At 42.2% G+C, this 26577-nt stretch overlaps 3 protein-coding genes across 3 annotated transcripts in view; all 3 read right to left on the reverse strand.

Moving 5' to 3' along the window:
* Positions 1–68: 68 nt before the first annotated feature.
* Positions 69–14295, reverse strand: baiap2l2b (BAR/IMD domain containing adaptor protein 2 like 2b; the record flags this gene model as incomplete). The annotated part of the gene is made up of 14 exons (XM_080441315.1): positions 69–428; positions 548–594; positions 949–1270; positions 1873–1938; positions 2836–3043; positions 4845–4947; positions 5031–5135; positions 6230–6361; positions 6636–6725; positions 7526–7597; positions 8872–8933; positions 11068–11154; positions 13676–13751; positions 14236–14295. The coding sequence occupies 14 exons, from the start codon at positions 14293–14295 to the stop codon at positions 353–355; spliced, it is 1506 nt and encodes a 501-aa protein (XP_080297441.1). The 3' UTR covers positions 69–352.
* Positions 14296–15852: 1557 nt separating this feature from the next.
* LOC308094578 (extracellular serine/threonine protein kinase FAM20C-like) overlaps positions 15853–26577 on the reverse strand; it is a gene marked incomplete at both ends in the record, with an annotated part of 45860 nt that continues 35135 nt past the window's right edge. Inside the window, 3 exons of the mRNA XM_080441324.1 lie at positions 15853–16126; positions 16877–16936; positions 17426–17507. Coding sequence (XP_080297450.1) covers positions 15853–16126; positions 16877–16936; positions 17426–17507 — 416 coding nt within the window. The remainder of the gene's footprint in view (positions 16127–16876; positions 16937–17425; positions 17508–26577) is intronic.
* dnhd1 (dynein heavy chain domain 1) overlaps positions 18454–26577 on the reverse strand; it is a gene marked incomplete at both ends in the record, with an annotated part of 32830 nt that continues 24706 nt past the window's right edge. Inside the window, 10 exons of the mRNA XM_080456228.1 lie at positions 18454–18879; positions 19104–19720; positions 20079–20243; positions 21075–21166; positions 22198–22411; positions 22739–22831; positions 23063–23237; positions 23337–24383; positions 24759–24931; positions 25712–25897. Of these exons, the coding sequence (XP_080312354.1) occupies positions 18454–18879; positions 19104–19720; positions 20079–20243; positions 21075–21166; positions 22198–22411; positions 22739–22831; positions 23063–23237; positions 23337–24383; positions 24759–24931; positions 25712–25897 (3188 nt within the window). The remainder of the gene's footprint in view (positions 18880–19103; positions 19721–20078; positions 20244–21074; positions 21167–22197; positions 22412–22738; positions 22832–23062; positions 23238–23336; positions 24384–24758; positions 24932–25711; positions 25898–26577) is intronic.

Genomic DNA, 26577 nt, shown 5'->3' on the forward strand with positions numbered 1-26577 from the left:
TCAACAAATAGATTGGTTGAGAAATGTATCATTATCGCAGGATTACATCATATCATGGAGACAAACTAAAATGGAAAATGTCAAAATTAAGGGTTTTGGTAGTTTCATAATAAGCTTACACCCTGATGATCATTGAACATTACATTTTTCCTGATCCTTGCTGTTGTAATTGTACAAGAAAAGAACACTTATCAAGAGGATTAATTTGATATACAGTATAGCTGATGACTTATTTTATACACATTTTATGCCGTTATGGCCCTTATCTTCCATAAAAGGTTAATTAGCTTACCCTGAAACAAAATGTTCTAAATTTGACCTGGCAGACTCCAAATTGCAAAGCGCTCATTGGTCAATGAATATGAGGGGCGGATCTGTCATTGGTCGTTGTAGGTTTCAGTTTCACTGTGGCAAATGGGTTCGTGCCTCTGAAAATAACACAAGATGAGAAGTGTTACAGTACCATTCTTTTATATAGTATTTACTGACAGCACAAACTTGATTCATGTGCCGACACATATATGCAGGAACACAAATGCACATTTACCTGGGGAAGAGTGGATTCGCAGGTGTAGTTCCATGGGGAGATAGTGTCTAAAAACGTGAGAGGTAAAACATGAGCACAGAGATGCCAGGAAGTTGTTGTTTTTTGTTGTTACACACAGTTGTTACACACAGTTACACATAAGTGTCTCACTGTTGTTACACACACTTATAAATTAACATAATTAGCTGATCAGAATATGATCGGTTAACCACATAAACTTTAGCGTCCCTATTCTAGGGGGAGCATTTGGCACAAATAGCAGATCTACAAGCTTGCAATGTGTTTTGAGCTTGTAGATCGGCTATATTCAGTGAAGAGGTTTGGTATAGAGGGAAAAAAAGGAGCAGTTCTTAATAGAGCCAGTAGGGTAGTATATACAGTAGGGTTTAAGTGGATCCTACCTTTCCATCTCTAGGCGTTGCCTCTTTACTTTTTGGGAGCGGTGAGAGCGATAATGAGCCCCGCCTGATGTTCTGCTGAGGAGGAGGTGGGGGAGGAGGGGGAGGAGGTGGCGGAGCCGTCTTGGTCTCAGCTGCTGGCCCCGTCTTCCTCTCGGGGAGAGGAGAGACCGAGCGAACGTCTACAGAAGCCCTGCGAAGAGGTGTGGCCGGGGGCGGGACGTCTCCGTGACTCCTGCTGCTGTCCTGCTTCTCTGATTGGTCGGCGGACGTGTCAGTCGGATCCAGCAGGTTGTTCATGCTGTGGCTTCTCACAGAGGAGCCACTAATGACAACAAGGTGAAAGCGAAACAAGTTTCATGTCAAAATGACAGTATCATGCTACAATAACAAGATATCTACTACTCGAATGTGGACAAAGACTGAAGACAAAAATGAAATAATGTAGAAATAAACTCAATAAAGTGCCCAATGCAAACAGACATCATGCTTCATTATGTACAAATTTATATATTAAAGCTGAAGTTGTCTGTCTACCAGTTGTATTATAATAGTTGACCTTATAAGGTGTTATGATTATTGTTATAAAACATTATTTGTATTGTTGTACACGCATTATGCAATATAGACATGGGCGACAAGTGTTAGAGAAACATTTCATAGCGGTGTGATATGTGATATGTCAAGGACAGGTGAAATGTTACAAAACATTTAACCTTTTAAAACATACATTTCACTGGGCTGAAACTTTGCCCAAATATGGAGAGGCCTGATGTCCTAATACTACTGACGTCATAATTACTTATGCCTATTTCACTTGCACAATAACTTCAGCGATGTTGATTCCCATAGTAGTATACTATTGCTGAAAGTAGAACATTTTTTTGTCAAGAGTTGAGGCGGATTAGATAGTAGTCCATACGGTACCTGGTCCCTAAGGTGTTGGAAAAGTCCTCAGAAGAAGCCACGTAGGCTGCAGGGAACCAGCCCTGGCTGGGAGCAAACCACAACAGAGACGTACAATTAGACAGACGTACGCAGATCAATGCAGCATCAACTAGACCTCGACTGATACAGTATATCGGTCTGGCCGATATATCTGTATCTGTGACATGCTGGTTTAACAACATTAAAGTCTTTATTATGGTCCTTCAAACGTGTATTAAAAGGTTTTAACTGAAAAATCCACTCCAGTGAGCCATGGTAGGAGGGGTAGGGAGAGGCGGGGAGGAGAGGGGGCGGGATTGATGGACTTTGACATCAAAGTTCACGGGCCAATCACAGCATTTTCTGAGCTAATTATTCAGAAAACCCCAGACCACAGAAAATCCACTGAATGTTCAAAGTTCTGTTATTGAGGTCAGAAAACCTAAAACAAATAGAAATTTGATGTCATGAAACCTTTAAATAAAATTAAGTTCTTGGGAATTTTATATTTACTTGTTTGTTAATTGTATAATTAAAGTTAAGTAAGTAGGTCGGAGGGGCTTATTGTTGGTATCAGCCGAGAACACGGGAGCACTATCCCCGTTACAATGCGCTCTGGGAGATGGATTGCTGAAGTGGAGCGCCACACCTACAGTACCATCAGCTCCCAGTACTTACCGCACGACTTGCCTCACCCAAGCCGTGCAACTCATACTCTGAGTTGGCGGTGCCTGGGATCGAATCCATGACCTTGAGGTCCAAAGGCGAGAGCTCTACCAACTGAGCTACCCGGACACAAACATTACGTTATTTTAATGTATTTAAGTTTAAGTTCAAGTTCTCAAATAGAAACTTTGATCAAATCCAATATTTTTTCTCTTTTGACAAAATAACAGTCAAAACATGGTCTGGCATGGGCCAGATTTTGGGCCCTATAAACTACCCCCCATCCCAGCCGCATACCGCAGGTCACTGTCCGTGCGTCCGTACAGCCACCCATTGCGCGGCTCCAGGACCAACACAGTGATGGTTTCTCCCTTGGTGAAGGGCAACAGCTTGGGGTTGGAGGAGGAGGGGTGAGACACCAGGGCCATCATGGTTCTACCTGCACCCAGCCCCAGAGACTCACCCACCGAGCTGGAACGAGAGCGACTGGGCAAGGGAGACGGTGCTGTCAGAGGGAAGAGAAGGAGGAATACATGGGCAGTGATGGAAGAAGTACTCAATGTAGATATACTCTGTTACAAGTAAAATTCCAATATTCAAAATGTAGTAAGTACAAACGTATTGGCATCAAAATATACTTAAAGTACCAAATGTAAAAGTACTCATTGTGCAGAATGTCCCATTTCACAAGTAAAAAATGTATACAAAATCTTTTGAAAATAGCCAATCTATAAGCTCACAATGCGTTGTAGATCGGCTATTTTCAAATGGCCGAAATATAGGTAGGGCTGAAGTAGTTAAAGGTAGGGTAAGTGATATTTTTTGGTCATTTTCATTTTTTTGTTAAAAAGGTTAAAGTACTATATTCTGATAGTAATCATTGCTACAGAGCGTTTGTTCGGTCACAGGGGTCTCTCCAGCTATTTAGTAAACAGAATATAGTACATTTTCAGGTAGGTGACGCAAATTAAGCCAATCAGGAGAGAGCACTGAAAATGCATTTTCTGATTAATTAAGAGCTGGAGAGACATGGAGACTTTTACTGAACAAACACTCTATAGCAATGAGTACTATCAGAATATAGAGCTATTTAACAAAAGTAAATGACTTACTCTACCTTTAATGTGTGTTTTGGGATAATAATCAAAATCTACAAAGTAACTAGTAACTGAAGCTGTCAAATTATTGTAGTGGAGTAAAAAGTACAATATTTGCCTCTGAGATGTAGTGGAGTAGAAGTAAAAGTATTGAAAATAGGAAAACACTGAAGAAAGTAAAAAATACCTCCAAATTGTACTGAAGTACAGTACTTGAGTAAATGTACTTAGTTACTTTACACCACTGTACATGGGGAGGGGGTGATAGAATGATATGGAGAAAGAAGGAGCATGGTGGGAGAAGAGGAGAAACAAGATAGAAGATTAGGATGGAGAGAGAGAATAAAGAACAGGTTGGGAAAGTATGACTGTACCTCGTGCTGTTTGCATTTCTGTCTAATAAAATCAAAGCAAAGACATCATTTTGTGGATCTAATCACGTGGGAAAATGTGGATCATGGCCAGCCTGTGATGTCAGTCGTCTATGACATATCTATGATGTATGCCTACAAACTTGGTCAAGGTTTCTGCCTGATCTGAGTATACAACATATATGGAAAAAAATCTGTGTACTGTAGTTACTAAATTGGACTAGCAGTGTTCCCAAGAAATGTAGTGTGGATTGATACAGAGACTTGTGGGATTAGCACACACACACACACACACACACACACACACACACACACACACACACACACACACACACACACACACACACACACACACACACACACACACACACACACACACACACACACACACACACACACACACACACACACACACACACACACACACACACACACACACACACACAGAGAGCCTTTTATAGACTATAGCCGCCTACAGAGACCTGTCATAGAACTGGAGTGAAAAGCCCATTAAGTGCTATAATTACTAATTTTTTTGACAGCATAGTGCGTTCTTCAGAGGCAGACTCTGAAAAAGGCACTGTGCCGTGAGTAATTCAAGGTTTTTAAGATGATCCGTGTGCTCCAGCGTTTTCTTTTTTTGCTGCTGCTGTGGTCCCTGTCTGAGAGGCGCCAGCTCTCATCCTTAAAGTGTGTTTTAGCGTTTCTCAAGTTTGCTATTATTACATACTCATTAATGTAGAGAATGAGTCTAAATACCCTTAAAACCATTGCATGAACACAAAAAAAGAGAGAAAAAAGAAAAGAAAAAAAGGCTTATACTAATGGTCTCTCCCACCTCTGGAGGGTAGGCTGCCCAGTGCCAGCTGTTCCCTCCTAGCCCATGACATGTCTTCATCTTTAGCCACCGTCTGCAGGAGGGAGCTCACAGAGCCGCGCAACTGGTCAGAAGCCAATCACAGGGTTAAATAGACGTCAAAAAGATGTGGTGCGATTAGGGTTTCTCTGTTATTCAATGTGTTACCTGCGCCTCTTGATCTGGATGGGTTGGTGTTCGAGGTCTGGACGCTCTGGCTTCGTTCACTTTCTCCTTCCACCCGTCCGCCCTCTGCTGAAGAGATCCGCCTGTCTGGAAGCACAGAGGACTTCACTAGACGCACACATGACAATGGCTCACGCTGTACTGTAGGGGTTCCCAAATGGTGTGCCGTGGCACACTGGTGTGGCGTGATGGTGAGTCCAGGTGTGCCCTGGGATTTTGTGACAACTACACATTATTATTGCAATATGTACAACAATACAAAAAGGTACAAATTTGCTTTTATTTAATTTTTGTATGTGAGCTTGCATTGTGTGTTTGCAGATCGGCTATTTTCGCTCTTTTAGAAAATGTGACATAGGGCTTCAGTGCATAAACTTTTCCTTTGGCATTAGTAAATAAAAAGAAACATTTACAGAGTGATATCAAGTACTGTAGCCGTGGAAACCAACGGTTCCCGAGCCATGTGGGCCATAGGTCTCCTGTTTCTGCAGCGTCAGGCGGCTTAGTACAAGTACACCCCCTGGACATGACGCTAGCATTTCGCAGGAACTTACCCCCAATCCCAACCTTAATGCTGAGTGCCAAGCAGGGAGGCATTGGTAAGTCTTTGGTATGACTCAGCCGGGGAATTGAACCCCTACCGCCCAGTCTCAGGGCGAACAGTCTAACCATGAGGCCACTGAGCTGCTACAGAGTGATAACAGCAATATAACCTGTTATAGATGCTATTTTGCCCGCATAGGAACACAGGTGCGCCTTGACATTTTGACTTGCCCTTTGGAGTGCCATGGGCATAAAAAGTGTGAAAACCAGTGTTGTACTTTATTTGTTGAAGTTTGATTTGTGTGTGTGTGTGTGTGTGTGTGTGTGTGTGTGTGTGTGTGTGTGTGTGTGTGTGTGTGTGTGTGTGTGTGTGTGTGTGTGTGTGCGTGTGCGTGCGTGTGTGTGTGAGAGACTCTCAATTTTTGTGTGCATGTACCAGATACGTGTTGACAGAGAAAGAGAGAAAGTGTAGGAGACAGAGAGACAGAGAATGTGATCAAAGAGCATAGAGTGAGCAGGTTCAGTTTCCCCACACAGTAAAATCCTCAGTGTTTATTCAACTCTGAGACAGTACAAGTGTAACCGAATCGACACGTTTGTGTGTGTGTTTGTGTGTGTGTGTGTGTGCGTGTGTAGACCTTGTTGATGAGGAAGAGCAGTGACTGGGTGAGGCCACAGTGTTTCTCGGCCAAGAAGCGATACCTCCTCTCCTCCTCTTTCAGGATCTCCTGATGACTCTGACGCAGGTATACCATGTAGTCACTGTTCTCCTGAACACACACACACACACACACACACACACACACACACACACACACACACACACACACACACACACACACACACACACACACACACACACACACACACACACACACACACACACACACACTTCATTGTAGTGGGACTAGCTGTTTATGAAAAGGAATTATTGATTTGTGTGTTTGTGTGTGTGCGTGCGTGCGTGCGTACGTGCGTGCGTGCATGCATGTTTGTGTGTGTGTGCGTGTGTGTGTTACTGTATGTGCATGTGTGTGTGTTTACCAGTGAGTCTCTGTAATTCCCTCGTCTCATCTGCTTCTCCAGGAGCTCTGCCTGGTTCCTCACCTCCAGCTCATACACCCTGCGACTCCCCTGGATCACAAAGCACTGATTTAGCTACCATGCTTTAGCTAGGATGCTAGTAACAGTATAACAACATTTGTGCACACACAGCAAAATCGTCAGTGTTAGTTAATTTGTACTTTCTCTGAGTTACAAATGGATAGTTTAACCGTAATTATGTTGCATAATGACTGTACAGTATACATCCACAAACATTCTAATGGACCATTGTGGGTAAAATTATTATTTTGCCAAATGAACGCTTGTTAGTTTTGATGATTAGGGGATACATTTGTTTTTCATTTAAATAATATTTTATTTGACTACAGTTAGTATATCCTGACAGTGTTGCAGTCTGCTCTGCATATCTTTTCCCACTGGACTGCACTGCAGTGACTGCTCTCAAAGGTTATTCTAAATCCTTCAAAAAAAAATGTGTAAACAAATATTGCAGTATACAGTATGACAGTATACAGTACATGCATAATGTATTGTGCAGTCCTACCCTAAGTTATTTAAACGTGATGTGGCAATTAATGTCCTCAATTTCACAAATATCCATTGGTTCTTATTCACCCGTTTCCTAGGCTGTGTGTTTTCCACTTCCTGTCGGATTTCATTGGATATCATTAGTCATCTGACCAGTTTCATTGGATTTCATTGGATCAAATCGACAGGAAGTGGAAAACACACAGGAAGTGGAAAGCCTAGGAAACAGGTGAATAGCCAGAACTCAAAAAGGGTCTGACAAGTAGGCTACACACACGCACACCACACACAGTCGCACACTCAGCACACGCACACACACGCACACCCCGTGGAACACTCACAGCAATGTACTCTTCGTCTAACTTGGTGTTCTTTTCCATGGACTGTATAACTTCTATCTGGAACCACTGAAACTGTAGCAGAGAGAAAAGCAAAACAATGTCACTGTCAGGTCGCCATTCCAATGTAGCAACTCCTGTCTGGACAAACATGGATGATCAACTCCATCACTTTGTTTGAATAAATCTATATGTTTATTTTTAGAGCCAGCAGAGCAGTCATGTTTTGTTTGAACATAAGCCAATGCAGTCAAGCGTATGGGCTCAAGTGAGGCTATGAATTTCAACCACTTAAACCCCAGCATCCGTATTGTGGGGAAAGCTTTCGCAGAAAATAGCAGATCGACAAGCTGACACAATGTTGCGAAGCTTGTCGATCGGCTATTTTCAGTAAAAGCTTTCACCACAATGACAAAAAAACAGAGAGCCTGCGGGACTCCGGTCAACAATATAGGGTTTAAGTGGTTTAAGTGGTTAACCACTAGTTAACCACTAGTGGTTAACCATTTAACCACTGAACCACTTGGGAAGCAGGACTTTTCAGACGGGGAGCGGCACAACGCCTGCGTTCTCGCTTGGCTCAGCAGGAATACCTGGTGAACACAGACAGTCCATCACTCCGTGATTTAACGCCAGGTGTTCAGCCTGAAAGCTGTCCACAATCCAGCTCTTGTCGGGGGTGTATGTGTGAAACAAGCATGACATGACACGACCTTCAGATTGTACGAACCTCCCAACTAGTCCCCCGCCTCTCATTGAAAATGAATTGCTAGGCGAGTCAATCGCCTAGCCTAGAAAAGCCTAGAAAAGCCCTTTAAAGTGGTTAAACAACTGTGGTGAATCACAATTAGGAAGACACATTTCATTTACTGTATATTGGACACACAGGGGGGGGGGGGGGGGAGTACATTTTCCGAGTATTAATAATAATTGTGACTCCTTTAGTTGTTGTAGGGGCGGGGGGAGTTTTGACAAGTACATATGCATATATCTGAAATTCATCTTCACTCATCCACATGTATCCATCTTTAGATTCTTCACTGTTATGAGCATTGAGCACTATTTTTAACAGCCCCTAAGGCATTAAAGTGTCTTTGTGTCCATGACAAAATGTGTACAATTTCTTTTTGAATAATGTGTGTTTTTGAATGTTGAACGTTTGCTGTGTTTGGATTGTCTTAGACTGATGCGATTGGATGCTTGTCTGGTAGAAGAAACAAAGCTTAACAACAATATATTTCAATGTCACTTTTCTAGGCCTTGGAATACAGATTCTATGGCACAAACAGATTTTCCCTGTGATAAAGCACTAGTGGAGAACCTAATTTAGAGCGAATAAACCCACTCACGACTCCCTCCATCTCTGCAGTGAGTCTCCGCTGTGTCTCTGATATCTGCATCAGAACATCCCCTGTTAAACAGATAGAGACACAGACATTAAACAAACAAATGCACCCAGAAGCAATTGGAAAGAGTTTATGACCCAGCAGTTTGGATTAACTTCCTAAACAAATATAATTCTGTTGCTCTATACTATTTGCAGTGGTGTAAAGTAACATTACTAGTACATTAGTATATATAGTACATTACTCAAGTACTGTACTAAGTACAATTTTGAGGAATCTTTTACTTTACTCGAGTATTTCCCATTTTCAGTACTTTTACTTATACTCCACTACATCTCAGAGGCAAATATTGTACTTTACTCCACTACAATTATTTGAAAACTTTAGTTACAAGTTACTTTTCAGATATAAATGATTATATATATAAAACATACGTTAACCACTTCAGCCCTATTTTATATGAAAATAGCCAATCTACAAGCTCACAGCGCATCGCATCGCGACACGTTGTGAGCTTGTATATCTGCTATTTTCAAACATTTTTGTACTTTTACTTTTGGTACTTTAAGTACATTTTGATGCCAATACTTTTGTACTTTTACTCAAACATTTTTTTTATTCTGGACTTTTACTTGTAACAGAGTATTTCTATACTGCAGTATTGGTACTTTTACTTAAGTAAAGAATTTGAGTACTTTTTCCACCACTGACTATTTGTCATTAACATTGTGGCAAGCCAATGCAGTCAGGCACACATAGTGTTACGAATTTCAAACATAAGGTTCTTACACAACACATTTTGTGAGTACATCCATACATAACATGAATATTATGCGCTGATAAAGCAATGCAATTTTTATTCGGAATGAGGTAGTTTTTATGGTGAATAAAAGGCATCAACCTGTATGAATAAGACATCAGCTATATGAATAGACTAAATCATCATGACATCACCACAATCAAAAATGTGTTGCCGGGTAGATAAATAATATAATTTTGTACTAAATATGCACAGGTTGACAAACTAGACATAGCCATGCAACGTTCTGGACACTTTATTTTATATTGTGTAAATATCCATTTATTCTAATCTATCCGGTAATACCGCTCTACACGTTTGTTTACCAACATTATGATCAGATCAAAATATTCTGAATTAAACATATCAATGAATTTCCCAGCATATGGGTTTTACTAATTTTTCCAACTGTGACATACCCAGACTGGAAAGTATCCATTTTGTATTACTTAATACTTCTATCCACTACATCTTAGAGGCAAATATTGTACTTTTTACGCCACTGCAATTATTTGAAATATTTAGATACAAGTTACTTTGCAGATTTTGATTATTATTACAAAACATACATTAACCACTTACCAAGCCCTATTTTATACTTAAGCTATTCGAACAAGCTATTTACAAGCTCACAGTCACAATGTGTCACATTATGACTATATTTCTACTTTTGTACTTTTACTAAAAGTAACATTTTGAATACAGAAGTTTTTCTACACTTTTCTACTTCTAATTAAATAAAAACAAATTTTAGCCACGTCCACCACTGCTTATACAGTATGTACTACCACTCAGATCATTCTGCCCTGTATTTGAATCAATGAACGAGGTTGCCAAAGTGGTAGACCTTTAGCCAAAATCTTTAAGGTTTGCTCTGGTCTTATCTATTGGCACAGTTTGTGGGCGAGCTTAATGAATTGAGTGTGGCTGAAAGACTGCCCCCATCTATTATTTAGCGGCAGCTACCTGATACGGGCCCTAGTCACACTGTGGCTCCCTGACCTTCTCAGTTAGTCAGCCGAGCAGATCTGCACGGGTCATGCTACGCTAGAGCTGATGTATGAGTGGGTCCACAGTCCCCAAAGAGATGTTAGCATAATGCTTACCACGAACAATGCTATCACTGGCCCCGGAGGTCATAGAGAAAGTGAAGCTTACGGAAAATACTGTGTGCACGCATGGATGCACGCGCACAGGCATACACACACACACCCCCACACACACACACACACACACAGACACATGCATGCACGGACACGCACGCTTCTTGCACACACAGAAACAGGAATGTATGGGGTGGTGGTTGGGGATGACTTTGAGGTTGCTGAAGAGTGTGTGATGGATTTATCGCCAATGACCAGCAGTTAATCACAGAAAGGATCACATACACTGGCACTTACCGAGAGAACGACTTGAAATGGTGTGAAGTGCGTGTTCCCCCATCTTAGCCACGGCACTGAAATAGGCCTCACTGCAAACTGCTAATGCTGTAGTACGCACGCGCACGCACACACACACACACACACACACACACACACACACACACACACACACACACACACACACACACACACACACACACACACACACACACACACACACACACACACACACACACACACACACACACACACACACACACACACACACACACACACACACACTTTGAAAGCCAATGCTTTTTGTACGATTGGTCTAATAGAATAAATGGTCTAATACAGTAACCACTATATTTCAAACCGCCATATTTAAAAAATTGCTGAAACATCAGATCTTCAAGCTCTAAGATACAAGGTTGTAGATTGTCTATTTTCACAATTTTTAATATATTCCTGAAGCTTTTTGAAAATTGCCCAAATAGGGACGTCAGGTTGAATGTTGTTAAAGGTAAGGTAAGTGATATTCCTTTGTTAAAAGAAGTGTTAAATAACTATATATTCTGTATAGTGATCCTTGCTACTGTGTTTGTTCAGTAACAGGAGTATCCCTGTCTCTCCAGCTCTTTACTTAACAACTCTTTGACTGCCAGAGTATTTTCATTAGTACTCCCCCAGTGCCAGCGATTTTCGTGTCTTTTTTTGTTGTTATTCTGTTATTTTACATTCATTTTTTTTGTCTGGCTGCGGTTTTAAACACACACGACAGATCGACCAGCACAGAGCAGCAGATCGACCTCTCGATCACTCGCTCACTCGCTCGACCCCCCCCCCCCCCCCCCAAACAGGCTCAGACAGTCCGAGCGTCATAACCGGATGTGACGTTTCAGATCGTTGGAATACACGGAATGGATCGTTGGAATACACGACGACGATGGCTGTTCGTCATCCAGACTAGAGAGAGTGGAGTTGGAGCTCTCCGTTCGTTTTTTATACCGTGTGAAAAAATGTGTTTTTCCCTATTCTAGCCTAAAATGACACGTTCAAGCTTCTAGAGAACCGGAAACGGAATCTGTGTCATGAATCCGGAACCCGGTGAGTCTGAAGTAAACAGAAAGCGAAAGTGATGGTGAAAAATAAACAGAACAGCGCGATCACAGATTAAACAATGAAAAAGCTAAACGCGCGTCTAACGCGTCGACGGCCAAGTGGACAAACTAGCAATTGACTCGATAACACGTCGACGGCAGTCAAAGAGTTGTTAACAGAAAGCATTTTCAGGTCGGGACACCGATTTTATCCAATCAGGAGAGAGAACTCAGGATACAGGATTAACAAGTGAAATAGGAAGTGATGACACAAAGAAATGAGCAGACAAAATTGGAACTACCTTTAATTAGCATTGTCAGTCATTAGCACACATTTACGATCGTCCCAGTCCATAACACACAGCCCAGTAAAATTACTCTTAATTGACGTCAATCACTCCTCGTTTCATCCGAGACAACAAGAAAACACTCCCAGTCCCAACACTAGTGACATGTGATAGGGTGATTGTGGTCCAATAATAGACCATGTCAGTGGCTATCACTTTACCATGCTGACTAGCTGCCCTGTGAGTGAAGGCCTGTCCGGGGTGTATCAGGCAGAGTGGGACATTAATGTTGTATGCTGCTCACCCAGTTACTAACCCAATTCATAAGCATGTCAAAGAATAGGAGGGCCGAAGTCATCCAAACGGATGGTTGTAATCATATGTGGGTAAATGGAGCATACTGTATATGATCATAGTACCACCTTACTAAAATTGGGTCATCTTGAGACGATCCATGCACCAATTGTGTCAAGTTGAACAAATCTCTCGTCCTTTACGTTTGCCCTCTCCTCCTCTCTCCTCCCTCTTAAGCCCTTAAACACTATACTTTTGTTTACCGGGTCCCTTAGGGCTCTACCCCTATTTATTCTCTCAACATCAAATCTCTATTTTGAAAATAACAGATCTATAAGCTCACGTTGTGATGTGGTGAAGAGTGAAGTCAATAAAGACTCAAAGTTCAATATTGCATGGAAAATGCAAGTGGCTCTCATATTCTCATATCATTGATTTGATTTAATAAAAAAATGCAAAAACATTCTTCCACACTACTGTGCATATCATATTCATTACCTCTAAATATTCTGTGAGTTTGCATATATACCCAATTCCTATTTGTTTATTTGCGTAAACAGAGCCACACTGCCAATTCTATTCACTTTCGTTAAATATCTGGTTATTGCCTGTATAGATTTTGTCCATAGATTTTGTCCATATATTTCCAATGACTAAATAAAACTGTACACTTGCTGTGCATTTAATGAATACATTCTGCAATGACTTTACCCAAATATGCTGCATATATCATTACTGCAGTTAATATTATTATTCTACACTTGCCACATCTAGATTTAATTGAGTTTGGGATTTAACATCCTAATCTATTCTAACTTTCCTGTAAATGTTTCGCTCCATCCATTTTGTGCAAATGAAACAACTCATTTTCACCTCAGGGCTCTTTTATCCAATCTAATCTTCATTTGACAGCCTGTTTCGCAGAGTTTACACACTCCCCCATGCACGAACACACCCACTCACCTTGGAATGCCTTGATGTAGCTGTTTCCTAGAGTAACTAGTTTCTGAAGACCTGGATTGAACTGCTCCATCAGGTTCTAAAAGGGCAAGAACATAATAATGATGATACTAAGAACAATATTATTAATTATTATCCATCCTCATTGTTGTTGTTGTTGTTGTTGTTAGGAAACCAGTCACCGAAACATGCTGACATGCATGTAAGATTTAGCTGATGCACTTACACAGGACATTGCTTATAGTGAGTTGGATATAAGGATACAGTGGATATAAGCTGGGGGTTAGGGGTAAACAGCATCTCTTTATTTAATTTAATAAAACAAGATTACAAACAGGTGTATTTACAATGTGTACAATGTGTGTGCAACAACTCAGTCCAAATCCTCAGTGGTAATTTACCATTTGTAAATCTGAGTGTGAACAAATATAACCAATTTGTACACACTCAGAGTTAAATGAACACACAGGATGCTTGTGAAGGGGCGCAGTGAGGGAAGTGAGGAGACCATTGAGGAAAACGTAGTAGAAGTACAGTAGTAGGAGGAGACAATGTCAACTTACCGAGTAGACACCTAAAGTGGTTCTGTGTAGCTGGTCACTGTTTGACTTTGTTCCTGCCATTGTCGACCACGATGTAAGCACAAACTTAAAAACTAAGCAAAATAACAAAATGTGTCTAGCAAAGATGTCCAAAGCGGGATTTGAACCGTCAGAGACAACAATACACCGTTGTGGAAAAGGTACGCAGTCCCATGAACACCTGGCAGTTAGAGCAAGCTTCTGGGGTCCTTTCTTCAAGAGAGTGAGGCAGTGAAAGTCCTCTTCACAGGAACCCCCCACCTTCCACACTGTCTATCGTTCCCACCTGTCTGATGGTACGACTTTCGTCTTTCTTCTCTCTCTCTCTCTCTCTTTCTCTCATTCGTTAATGAGCCTTTTTATCCTTCTTTCATCGGCTGTTTTCACAGAGAGAGAGAGACAGAGAGAGAGAGAGGGAGAGAGGGAGGGAACGAGGGAATAGAAAAGGGAGCAGGTGCCATTGATACGGCCAGGCCAGGTAAATAATTGATAGTAGCACTGAAACGAAAGGAGATGGACAGCCAACTGCCCAACTAGCTGTGACGTAGACCCACGCCGCAGGAAATTCCTTCACCTCAGCCTTCAAAAATATTCAGTACACTAATATAATACGTTTTCAGCAGTTCAAGTAACATATAACTTTAAAAAAAAAAACTTTACAGGAAATTTGTATGCATATTGATTATTGATATTCTGTATGTCATCTGTCTGTCAGCCTATCAATGACACTACTACAGTACTACTACTACTACTAGTAGTTGTTGTTGTTGCTGTTGGGCTATTTGCCAAGTACTACTGCTAGGGCATAGCATCTAATATGGAGGCCACAAGTGAACAGTAAACTGCTTTTAACTAAATAATTAGCAATAGAATACGATGATGCTCAGAAACAAACTTCACATCTAACATTGTCTGAGAAGGGTTTCTCCCACGCTTTATTGAGGATGTTATGGCAACACTTAACACTATGTCCATTCAGGGGCTCCGTAGAGAATAGATGGTTGTTGCTCAAAACACATTTTCAGTTCAGAAAGAGGAGAGAAATTCATATTGGCAGTTTGGTGACAAATGGCTTCAAAATGCATTTGTCAAATTGAGCATGTTCATTCAAACAGCTCACAATTTGTATTTCTTCTCCTGATGTAAATATGTTTCAAGCCTACAAGCCTATCCACAAGACCTGGCAAGACCTGTATTCATGTCTTAAGGGGGGGAAAATGCACCAAATGCATGCACCAATATTGTTAAACTTGTGAGCTCATGACCTGCTACCCTATACTCTTTAGTTCCGTTTCAGTCTTCCTGGCAGCCAGAGCCTCTCTAATTGGATGCTTCCATCTCATGAATGCACAGTTCGAGTAATCATACCATCAATGTCACCTGTGACCTGGGATGACAAGGCCTATATAGGGTGTCTCGTATACTGTAAAACCCCTGCAGTCTGTTCCTTCTAGCTTCTTGATTTGAAAATAAAATACATTTAAAAGAAGACTCCAAATGTACAGCACCTCCACTAATACTGGGTCATGACACAAGTGGAGACAGCACATATGCTGTCTCTCCGGGACATGATAATGGTTGTGGTGCTACATGTACATGCTAGGCAGCAGAAGCAACCACGCCTTCGAAGGAGCTGATGTCATCATAGATGACCTCATCGCCCTTGCCCTCCCTGCTCCGTCGTTCTTGGCAAAGGCTGACGGTTTTGAGCACCGTGGTCAATCGACGGTCGAGAGCAGCGAGGTGGGCCTCTGAGAGCAGCGGAGCCACACTGGTCAGAGGGTCTTGGGACAAGGACTCCCGCATGACGTCACTGAGACGGTACTGAGGTTGTGAAAGGAGACGGAGCCGCAGCCAAGTAGAGCGGCGTATTCTGGGAAATGGGACAGATGGGGTGAATGAGAGAGTGATGGGAAGCGGTATGGACAAAATTACAGTTTTTCTGGATGCACTTAAAGTTATACATGATATTTTATATACCAGCTCAGTGGCCTTGTGGCTATAGTGTCCGCACTGAGATTGGGAGGTTGGGGTTCAATCCCCCGGCCGCACTCAGCATTAAGGGTTGGATTGGGGGTAAGCCCCTGTGACATACTACAGCGTCATGTCCAGTGGGTGTACTTGTACATCATGGCTAGGGAATGTACTTGCCCATCAAGCTGCCTCACGCTACAGAAACAGGAGATAGGCTCCTGCCCTATTGGCCACATGGCTTGGCAAGGCTTGCTTACTATATTTTATATATTGCACTGCATTAATACACATATTTAACACAAACATCTACAATGAAATCCGGCAACTGGAAAAGCTACTGTTCAGACACATTTAATTCTGCAAAGATTCATATAATTAACATTCTCCATGCTTAGCCACTTAAACCCTATATTATTAGTTGACCGGAGTCCCCCAGAGCTCTATACTAGGGGCCCTCCTGTTTTCACTCTACACTGAATATCTTTGACGAAAATAGCTGACGTGCAGTAAAACCTCACAACGTGCCACGTTGCGACATATTGCGAATAGCTGATCTGTTTGTAGATCAGCTATTTTCCCGAATGTTCGCCCCCCAGCGTAGGGACGCTAGGGTTAAGCGGTTAAGTGATTAACCACATTGACATTTTACCTGCAACATTGCTCGAGAGGTACAAGGATAGAAGGCTCATCTTTAGAGTGGCGTCCAAACCTACAGTGAAAATACACAAAAATCATAATTATCTCATCTGAATCAGAAATCCTGTTATTGCCAGATGCATTTGCATGTACTGTACTAGGTAACAGTTCGTCACAGAAGACAAACAGAACATTATGCATGAAAACACAGGGCAGACAGGACCTCACAGTACAGTGCCATAGTAGGCAATTAGAAGATACAAATAACATTTGGGGTATAGCCATGAGTGAAGTGATTGTTCAGAGGTGTTCAGGATACACGCAATTGAAAACATTGGTGGATGGGTACAGTAAATCCACATGATGTTTAAACACTCATCTATATTGGTCACTATAGGCCAAATCATTTTTTTTGCTATTTGTTGTAAGACAAAGTATACAGGGCTTTTAAATGCTCAATAATTAGTTAAACCACCATTAGAAACAATGGTTGTGGTGGCTGGCTGGGTGGGTGCAATGGGTTTTTCTTACCCAATGATAGTGACAGTATTATGACACTCACCCCCTCCCATTGTCCAGGTGCATCAAGAATGTGTTGTTGCCAAACTTCTCGAATGTTTCATAGTGATGCCTGTCCATGTTACCTAGAGGGGGCCAGAAGACTTCTGTTACAGTCAGCTATCATCTCATAAGGCAGTCATATATTAGCTACTGTAGTACAACCACCTCAGCAACTCTCTCTGCTGTACAAATCCTGTTGAGACTTCTGCTGAGTGGAAGATTTTATTTAAAATTACACTTTTGCATTGAAAAAATTGCCACCCCAAAAGAAAAACGGTTTGCTCTATTTGGTAAACCAATGTAGGCGACACACTTGTACCGAGCTCTTTACAGGCAGACCTGGATTGATAATTAACTCTACATATGACTACAAATGTCTGGTTATTGCATATTTGTGTTGATATTTACAAAATAATGTCATATAGATTTCCTTTATGCTGTTTAACTGTCTAAGAGAACAACTTGTTTTTTTACATTTAAATAAATAACAAATGTTGACCAACAGTTATTTAGTTAAACACAGAAGGGAGAAAATAATGCAACCACAATAAAGCTGCTCGGTACGCTTTATTTTCTACTCTACACATTGCACACACTTCTTTTACAAACATAATTAAATGCAATGTACATTAAAAGCAGTACAGTACAGTATATGTGTGTAAGAGTGTGCGTGTGCGCGTGTGCATGTGCATGTGTGTGAGAGAGAGATTGTTATTCTAAAGATGCAAATCTTTGGATTGTATGAAATACCAAATCCATGCCTGAGGGATTCATATATAAATGTAACTTAATCACTGAACTAGAACGCTGATTAAATTATTAAATAACTATCATTTCTAATCAGTTTCAGTGCAATATGTATGAGCAAAGATTATGGAAATGTATATGAATGTTAACACACGATTTCTCATATAAAAAGTTGGAGAAGCTAAGACACATTTGAATCCACATACTGTAGAAGAATATATTATGATTAACATCCTTCATGTTTAACAACTTCAACCCCTATACACAATCAGTCAAGAGGTGTCAAAGTGTACTGACTAGCCTCACTCTTCTCAGACTACACAACACAGGATTTAGCTTAGCTGCAAGGGGAACCCTGGTGACAACATGAGCGTCTGCCAGTCCCCATTCTCCACAGTCACTCTGCTGGTCCAGATACAGAGGACAGTGATAAACTGGCAGCTGAGGGGGATCCGACACTTGGGTGGCATCGGTGTTGGTCATGTGTGAGGAGGCGTCATGCTGGCGACTATGAAGGGCAGTGTGAGTGTCCCCTGCTCCTCCAGGCCTGACATAGAGCAAGGGCAGCGAGCAGGGCTGAGGGGAGAGCGTGTCCTGCAGAGCGCCGAGCCGCGTGTCCCACAGCGCCCCCCTCAGCTCCAGGCCACACAAATACACGCCACCCTGAGAAAGAGGAGAGGAGGCCGGGGGTGGAAAAACACTCAGGACCTGGGGAGACAAGAACACACATTAGTCGTGCAGCAAAGAATTGCTGTTATATTCTTAAATGTTTTTAGTATCGAAGTGGCTGGTTAGACGCGTGAGCCAGCTTATGTGACAAAGTAGCAGGTACTGTAGAACCAATGGTAAAGCATTGAATAGCACGACCAATTTGCCATTGGAAAGTGGGGACTTTGATTTAATTTCCGTTGGTAAAGATTGTCTTGGTTTACCTGGAAATGCAGGCCTACATTACTGACGTCTTTACGTTGGGCTTGAGTAGCCTCTCTCCTCACAGCCACCAAAAAGCCTCTGGCATTGCTGAAGGTGGACAGACGGTAGGCGGCGGGTGTATCTTTGCAGGCCTCATCCCAGAGATAAGCTCTGAGCAACTCGACTCGCCTTTCTAATCGGAACAGATCAGCGAAGGCGAGGAGGGAAGAAGTGGTCGGCTTGCCGTGTCGATTGGGCTGCTTGAGCTGTGAGATCAGTGAGGAGACCAAGTCAGACAGACCATCCCACTCAGCCAGGAGAAAGTCTTGCATGGGGCCGAGGGGAACGGTTCCTTCACTTGTTACTGCACGGGTGTCTTTGGTTGCAAACGTGCTTTTCAGAGCTTGCAGTCGGTCTCTGGATTGTCCGTAGTCTGGCAGCATCGCATGGTGGTTCCGCTCATTGCTGCGGCATCTGACTTTGCCTCGTGGTACCTGAGAATCCTGGAGCAAGCCGTTCAGAGCATGGCCATTGACTTTGATTATCTCGGCAGCCAGATTAGCGCCGAAGCCCAACATTAAGGGGTCATTGACGTAAGCCAAGTCTTGAGTATACTGCTCCAGGCCCCGCAGTAATCCTGACACATCTGTGAATATAAAACAATTCAGTGACTATATCCCTATCTAAAATGTCATAGTTAACCACTTAAGCCCTGTATGTTATAGTATGCCATTGTACAACGGTTTCATGCAAAAACTGTGATGCGACATGTATGAGCTTATAGATCTGCTATTTGTCGTCACATAATGACATGCCCAAAATAGGGACAGCAGGTTCAAAGTTGTTAAATAGAACATACAGAATATCCACACTGTGGAATTGACACTTACACCTCTTAGTTTGTTTATGATTTCTTGCCATGCTGACATAACTAGGATCATTAGGAAATAATTGATCATATACATATGAAATCATAACAGAACTAATTGTCTTGCCAAAGCAGCCAGAAGCAAAGTGTCCAGGAATGTTGATGATGTTCCCGAGGACGTGTGGGCCACTGCCACAGAGTGGAGACGCAGTGTTAAGACAGGCCTTCACAACACTCGCCACTGCGTCCAGGTCTGCAGGGTCTGACACATGGCCGCCATGCACCAGATTGACTGTGAACAAAGATGAGATGAAACAATAATGAAGAAACTGGCTTAAAGGGATATTTCACTTTAAAAAAAACTTTTGGTAATTTTATCATTTACTCAGGGTTTTGTGAGCCCCCCAGACAGTTTTTAAGTTGCTCGATTCAGTATTTATATATTTGATATTCATTTTATCAGACACGCCCCCTTCCTATACAAACCCATTGTAACTTCAAACTCCATTTTAACCATGTTAGATTCGTCAAAAACACCCGTCCTTGGTTCTGGTGACTCACCCTGCCCTCCTAATGCGTGAGGGGGCCGTGTTTTTCCGATTATATTTTTCTTTTTTTTTTATTTTCAAAAAAATATATTTAAAATAAATGAAAAAAGTAATTGAAAAAACACGGCCCCCTCGCGTATTAGGGGGGCAGGGTGAGTCACCAGAACCAAGGACGGGTGTTTTTGATGAATCTAACATGGTTAAAATGGAGTTTGAAGGGGGCGTGTCTGATAAAATGAATATCAAATATCTAAATACTGAATCGAGCAACTTAAAAACTGTCTGGGGGGCTCACAAAGGCCTGAGTAGATGATAAAATAACCCAAAAAAAATTTGAAAGTGAAATATCCAGCATATACAGATTTACATCAAATGTGGGGCTGCAACTATCGATTATTTTCTCAACAATTATTATTACTTTTTCAGTTAATCGAGTGATCAAGAAGCATGTTGTTTTTTAATATATAAAAAAATTATGTTTATCAACAAATCAACGTGAAATAAAAAATCTTGGTGAATCTTTGATGAATAGATTTGCAGCTGAGGTCTGTTTCATTAAGACTAGAGGGATTCACCTGCAATGTACTCCAGAGCCTCCATTTTGTTATCACAGTGACTGGCAATGTGAACGTGTGCTTCTACCAAGGCCTGGAGGTCCTCCTGAGTCCTTAAACAACAACAACAACACACATACATATACCTATACATCTTGTACCACGTGTCTCCAATCATTGAAGTAGCTACTGACTCATGAGAATGCTATTTATTTTTTCTTTAGAGACACAATTAGCTTAGCTAAGCTCCCATCGTCCAAAACCACATAGCTAGTGGTTTGGGATGATTCCCTACATAAAGATCAGAGTGTCAGTACTGCATTATGCTATGCTCACACACCTTTATATCTCATCTCAGGTACCATGTGTAAATATGTAGATAGCTTGTTTGGTTTTTTGGTTCTCTTGTTTGATCTCCCCCCTCTTCTTTTTCCCTTTCTTTTTTTCTATGGAATTAACAATACGATGGGAACTATGCACGAAAATGAATTTCACACACTTTTTTTTACTTCTGTAAACCTGTGATGTGACAATAAAGCTGGTTAAAGGGATGAGAGAGAGAGAGAGTGTGTCTCTGTGTGTGTGTGTGTGTGTGTGTGTGTGTGTGTGTGTGTGTGTGTGTGTGTGTGTGTGTGTGTGTGTGTGTGTGTGTGTGTGTGTGTGTGTGTGTGCGTGCGCGCGTGCGTGCGTGCGTGCCTGCGTGCGAGAGATTGTTATTTTAATGACAGATGCTAATATAAATGTGATTGTATGAAATACTAAATCCATGCCAGAGGCATTCATATTTAACATTCCACTTAATCACTGAACCCTGATTAAATTATCAATTAACTATTGTTTCTAAACAAGATCGAATTCCACAACTTTCTGTAAAATCTCAATTTCATTGTAGTATGTTAAGTGTAATGTTAAATTAATGATTGAGTGAGTGAGTGAGTGTGAGAGAGAGAGAGAGGAGAGAGAGAGAGTGTTTGCGTGTGCGTGTGCGTGTGTGTGTGTGTGTGTGTGTGTGTGTGTGCGTGTGCGTGTGCGTGTGCGTGTGCGTGTGCGTGTGTGTGTGTGTGTGTGCGTGCATGTGAGTGTGTGTGAGTGAGTGAGTGAGTGAGTGAGTGAGTGAGTGAGATTGATGAAGGTGTTTCCTCACCAGTGATAGATGCTGCTCTGGCCCACGTTCTTGCAGGTTTGCCTCTGCAGTAAGACAGAGTGAACGATGGCACAGCTTAGGAAGGGCTCCATGATGCCACATGTCCCTTCAGACTGCACAGCAGAGAGCACCTGAAACAGGGAGGCGCTGAGCTCCTCCTTCACATCCCGGGGACAGTCACATACCAGGTGTAGGGCCCTCATTCTCACTGCAGCTGCAGGGGACAGGCGGAAGGACTCAAGTCAGTGAATGCACCAATGCACCAATGCCAATATTTACAGGTTAATTTGGTTACATCTGTACACTCTCAGAGGTGCAAATGTATAAATGAACATTGAGGATGTCATGTCAAATAAGTAAATACGTCAGAACTTACAACAATGTTTGACATCTCATCTTTCTATGTGGAAGTACATGGTAAAACATCCATCATTTTCCCCGTAGTAAATGTCAGTGTGCATGCTCCCTTAGGCTAGGTAGTGGAGGATCAAGAGCATCAGATCTGGATGTTCTATTCCTCCTGTCATGTACACAGACTTACCAGGAATGCAGCATGGGGTATATCCTCTAGTTATAAACCATAGTCGGAAGTTCGGATGAACCACCTCGCCTGCCTCCACATCAGTCGGGTAGCCTAGTAAAGTAAGGTAAAACAACAGGAGTACAGTCAGTTGTAAGGCAGTAGTAAGAGAAGGAATATGAACAAGAATATAGAAAACAATCTCTTTCTCTCTCTCTCTTAGTGCAATATGGGAAATAATAATGTTTGTCTACTGTGGACAATTCCTGAATTTATGCTGTATTATTTATACATCGTCATGAATACCATTACCACCATGCAGGGGACTCCTTATGGACAGCTCACATCTGGAAGACGAAGCCAGTTGATTAAGGCGTAGCATTACTTTTTCATCCCATCGTTCCAAAAGGTGGCAGTTGTTAAAAACCAACCAGTGACCATCATTAACAGCTCTGTCCAGTGCTGAGAGGATGACCTCTGTCTCACACTTGCTTCCAAATGAAATGACTTTCAATTGAACCTGAAAGACATTTAGAAACACATCAAATAGGGCAAAGACAAGCAATGGTTATGTTATGCTATGGTAAACTAGTAACTAAAATGGATAAAAACCCATTACCCTGTTTGCATCTGCTTGGTAAGTAGTCAGCTGTTTCAGCAGGTGGAGAGGCTGAATGCTTGCCCAACTCTCTCTGCCTGGACCTGGCAATGTTAGCACTATGGGTCCCTCGTGTGTGACAAGTAATCGGGACAGGCCCTCTGGGTTGCCACAGTGAGGGGCCTCGACCACTGCTGTGCTTCCAGAAAGGCCCAGGTTGCAGGCGGCCAAGCTCTCCGCCACTACGGCCAGGCTGTGGGGGAGCAGGGTCTTCCAGAGCAGAGCTCGCTGTATCAAGGACAGATGGGAGTGAGAGGAGCAGGTGACGGTCCCTGCCACCGTGGAGGAGGGGATGCGCAGGTACTCCTGCCACTGCCTGGGAGACGTGGCCAGCGAGGAGAGTAATCCCCTGAAAGATGGAATTCTCTCCAGGCGAAACAGCTCCGGAAGGATCTGAGGAGGTATCCATCCAGGCAAGGCGTGCCTTGGTGTTGTTGCCCTAGGTGAAGCGGTGGAGAGTGGGGAGTCAACTATGTTTTTTTGTTCCTGCACATCCAGGTCTCCCAGTCCCCTGAGGAAGGCTGCTCTCTCAGCCTCGGAGCACATCTTCTGGTGCTGGAGAAGGGTCACAGACGTCAGCAATTTCAGAAGCGCGGCGTGGCTCCGGAAGAGACGAGGCTGATATTGGGCCAGTAGGTGGGACACCATCCTGTGAGTGATCTCTGGTATCATGCCCTCTGTCACTTCCCTACCGGTATTAGACACATTTGAATCCCCCTTCAGAACCGAGGCCTCGCCCATGGCGGCGATAAAGCCGTGAAGTGGAAAGAAGTAGACAGGAGACATACGGGCCACATCCTGCAGGTCCTGGTAGAGGGCGGTAGCCAGCCTCGCTGCTCCTCTGGGAGCGGACAGTTGGGACTCATAGAGTTCCAGCTCAATGTGCAACTGCTTGACTTCAGTCTGCAGTTTCTGAGATGCTTCCTGACAGGCCAGAACGCGGGGGAGGAATTCAGGGTCTTGCAGTAATGGGCTGGAGGACTGCAAGACATAGTCCATCAGAGAGACCTAAAAGAAAAACAAATATATAACACGAATTATTGAAAACATTGTTTTCAACATTTCCTGATTATTTCCATGTTATTTTATGCCAGTAACATATCAAAAAGTTATACAGTAGTTGTTTTGAGTTGAACAAGTGAACATAAACACCCTCTAGTGGTTTGAAATTATGATGGAAGGATTCAAATATTTTGAAACCACAACTCACCAGCCACTTCCATATTTTTACCATCCAAATAAGTTTGTATAATAAATGGTTGGTTAACCACTAGATGGTTGGTTACCGTGTGAACTGGTTGGTTGTATAAAGAGGACCTTCATATTGTTTTCACTCTTATATTCCACCTGTATAATTGTATGATATGATGGCAATTGATTCACCTCCTCTTTCAGCAGTTTGTCCTGCAATGCCCTCTTGACCCGAGTCTGCTGTGTCCACGCTTCCACACATTCAGACTGTAGCAGCAGCTGTGACAGCATCAGCTCTTGGGTCTCTGCTGAGCCCAGAGCCAGGTCAACCACTTGTACCTCTGCCAGTATGGCTGGGTGGATCTCTATAGGAGCAACACAGAGTAAAGTACAGTTCCAGGTAATGCACGCACATCTGACGTGTTCAAGAAGCACATGGTGTCCACTGTGGTGTCCAAACTTTATTAAATTCAAAAAACTATGTTTAGACCGTCCTGGTCTCCATCAGGTACTGTACAACCTGTACCTGGCGATTGATACGTTGTTTACCCTTAATATCTATATACCTCTATTCCACACAGATAGGGCTGTCATGATTACAAATTTAAGTTGACGATTAATTGTCACTCAAATAATTGCGATTAACGATTTAATTGTGTTTCTGTCGTTGAAAATTAATGGAACGTTATGAATAAATATTACATTTCTGTTTGGCTTTTAGGCACAAAAGTTGCACGGGGCACATACAGTATGACAAATAACACATATTTAATGACTTTATACTAAAATAATAATAAACATTAATAGTGGAAATAGCCGATCTACAAGCTCAAAACGAGTCACATCGCGACGCGTTTTGGGCTTATAGATCTGCTATTTCCACTATTTTTGACATTTCTGGAAAATATATGACATGTTTTTACATGGAATTGATTATGCAAAAATAATTGCAATTATATAAAATAATTGCGATTAGACGATGATGTAATAATTGTGACAGGCCAACACACAGACAGACACTTTTTTTAATAGGTCTGTGGATGTATTATTTTCTTTTTATTATTATTTTACATATAAATCTTATCAAATTGACCTTTTTGATAAGATTGAAGATTTGACTGTGCACAAGTTGACCCTATACTCACCACTGCTAATCAGTCGGACAGGCAGGTGGGTGCTGAGGAAGAGGCAGAACTCAGGGTGGGCCGGCTGGAGGGGTCGTCTGAGCCCTGCTGAGTGATGAAGATGAGATTCTGCTGGACGCACCAACATGGCCAGGAACTGTGGACTGGGGACAGCACGCTCCACGTGTCTGACCAGCACCCTCACACCTGCACAGGGACACGATGGAACGAGTTTTACAATGATAAAAAATAAATATTAACCCATTAAGACCTGAGGCCGATTCTACAAATGTCTTCTAAATCCCAACAGTTTTCTAAAAAGCGTATGTTTCTATATAAGTGGTTCTCAAACTTTTTCATAATTGTCAAGGACCCCCGAAATTATTATGTATTTGGCCGCGGACCACATCTCAAAATATTTTGTTCCAGGGACCCCCAGAAGTAAAGATTGGAGTTAAAAATGTTCGCTTTAAAAGAATACATATTCAAAGATTTGCACCAATTTTCAAGATTTTTTCAAAAATAGCAGATCTACAAGCTCGTAGCGCGGCACTCGGTGCCGCGCTATGAGCTTGTATATCTGCTATTTTTGAATAGCCAAAGTGTAAAATAATGCTTTTTAGCTCAAATAAAAAAATGACACAGATGCGTTCCAGGTCTTCATGGGTTAAATTAAAAACTAAGAAAATGTGACTGTGCACTGTAAAATCATGAGTGTTAATTTAACTCGGAGTGTATAAATGGAGTCAAATGGGCCCTCCATTCAGTGGGTAGAGAGGCCGTCTGGTAATCAGAAGGTCACAGGTTCACCTTCCAAATCCACGCCACCCACCCATGTCTGCGTGTCGAAGTGTCCCTGAACAAGACAATTAATCCCTAACTTAACT

This window comes from Gymnoscopelus braueri, assembly GCF_963280865.1.
Source record: "Gymnoscopelus braueri genome assembly, chromosome: 2".
Classification (NCBI taxonomy): domain Eukaryota; kingdom Metazoa; phylum Chordata; class Actinopteri; order Myctophiformes; family Myctophidae; genus Gymnoscopelus; species Gymnoscopelus braueri.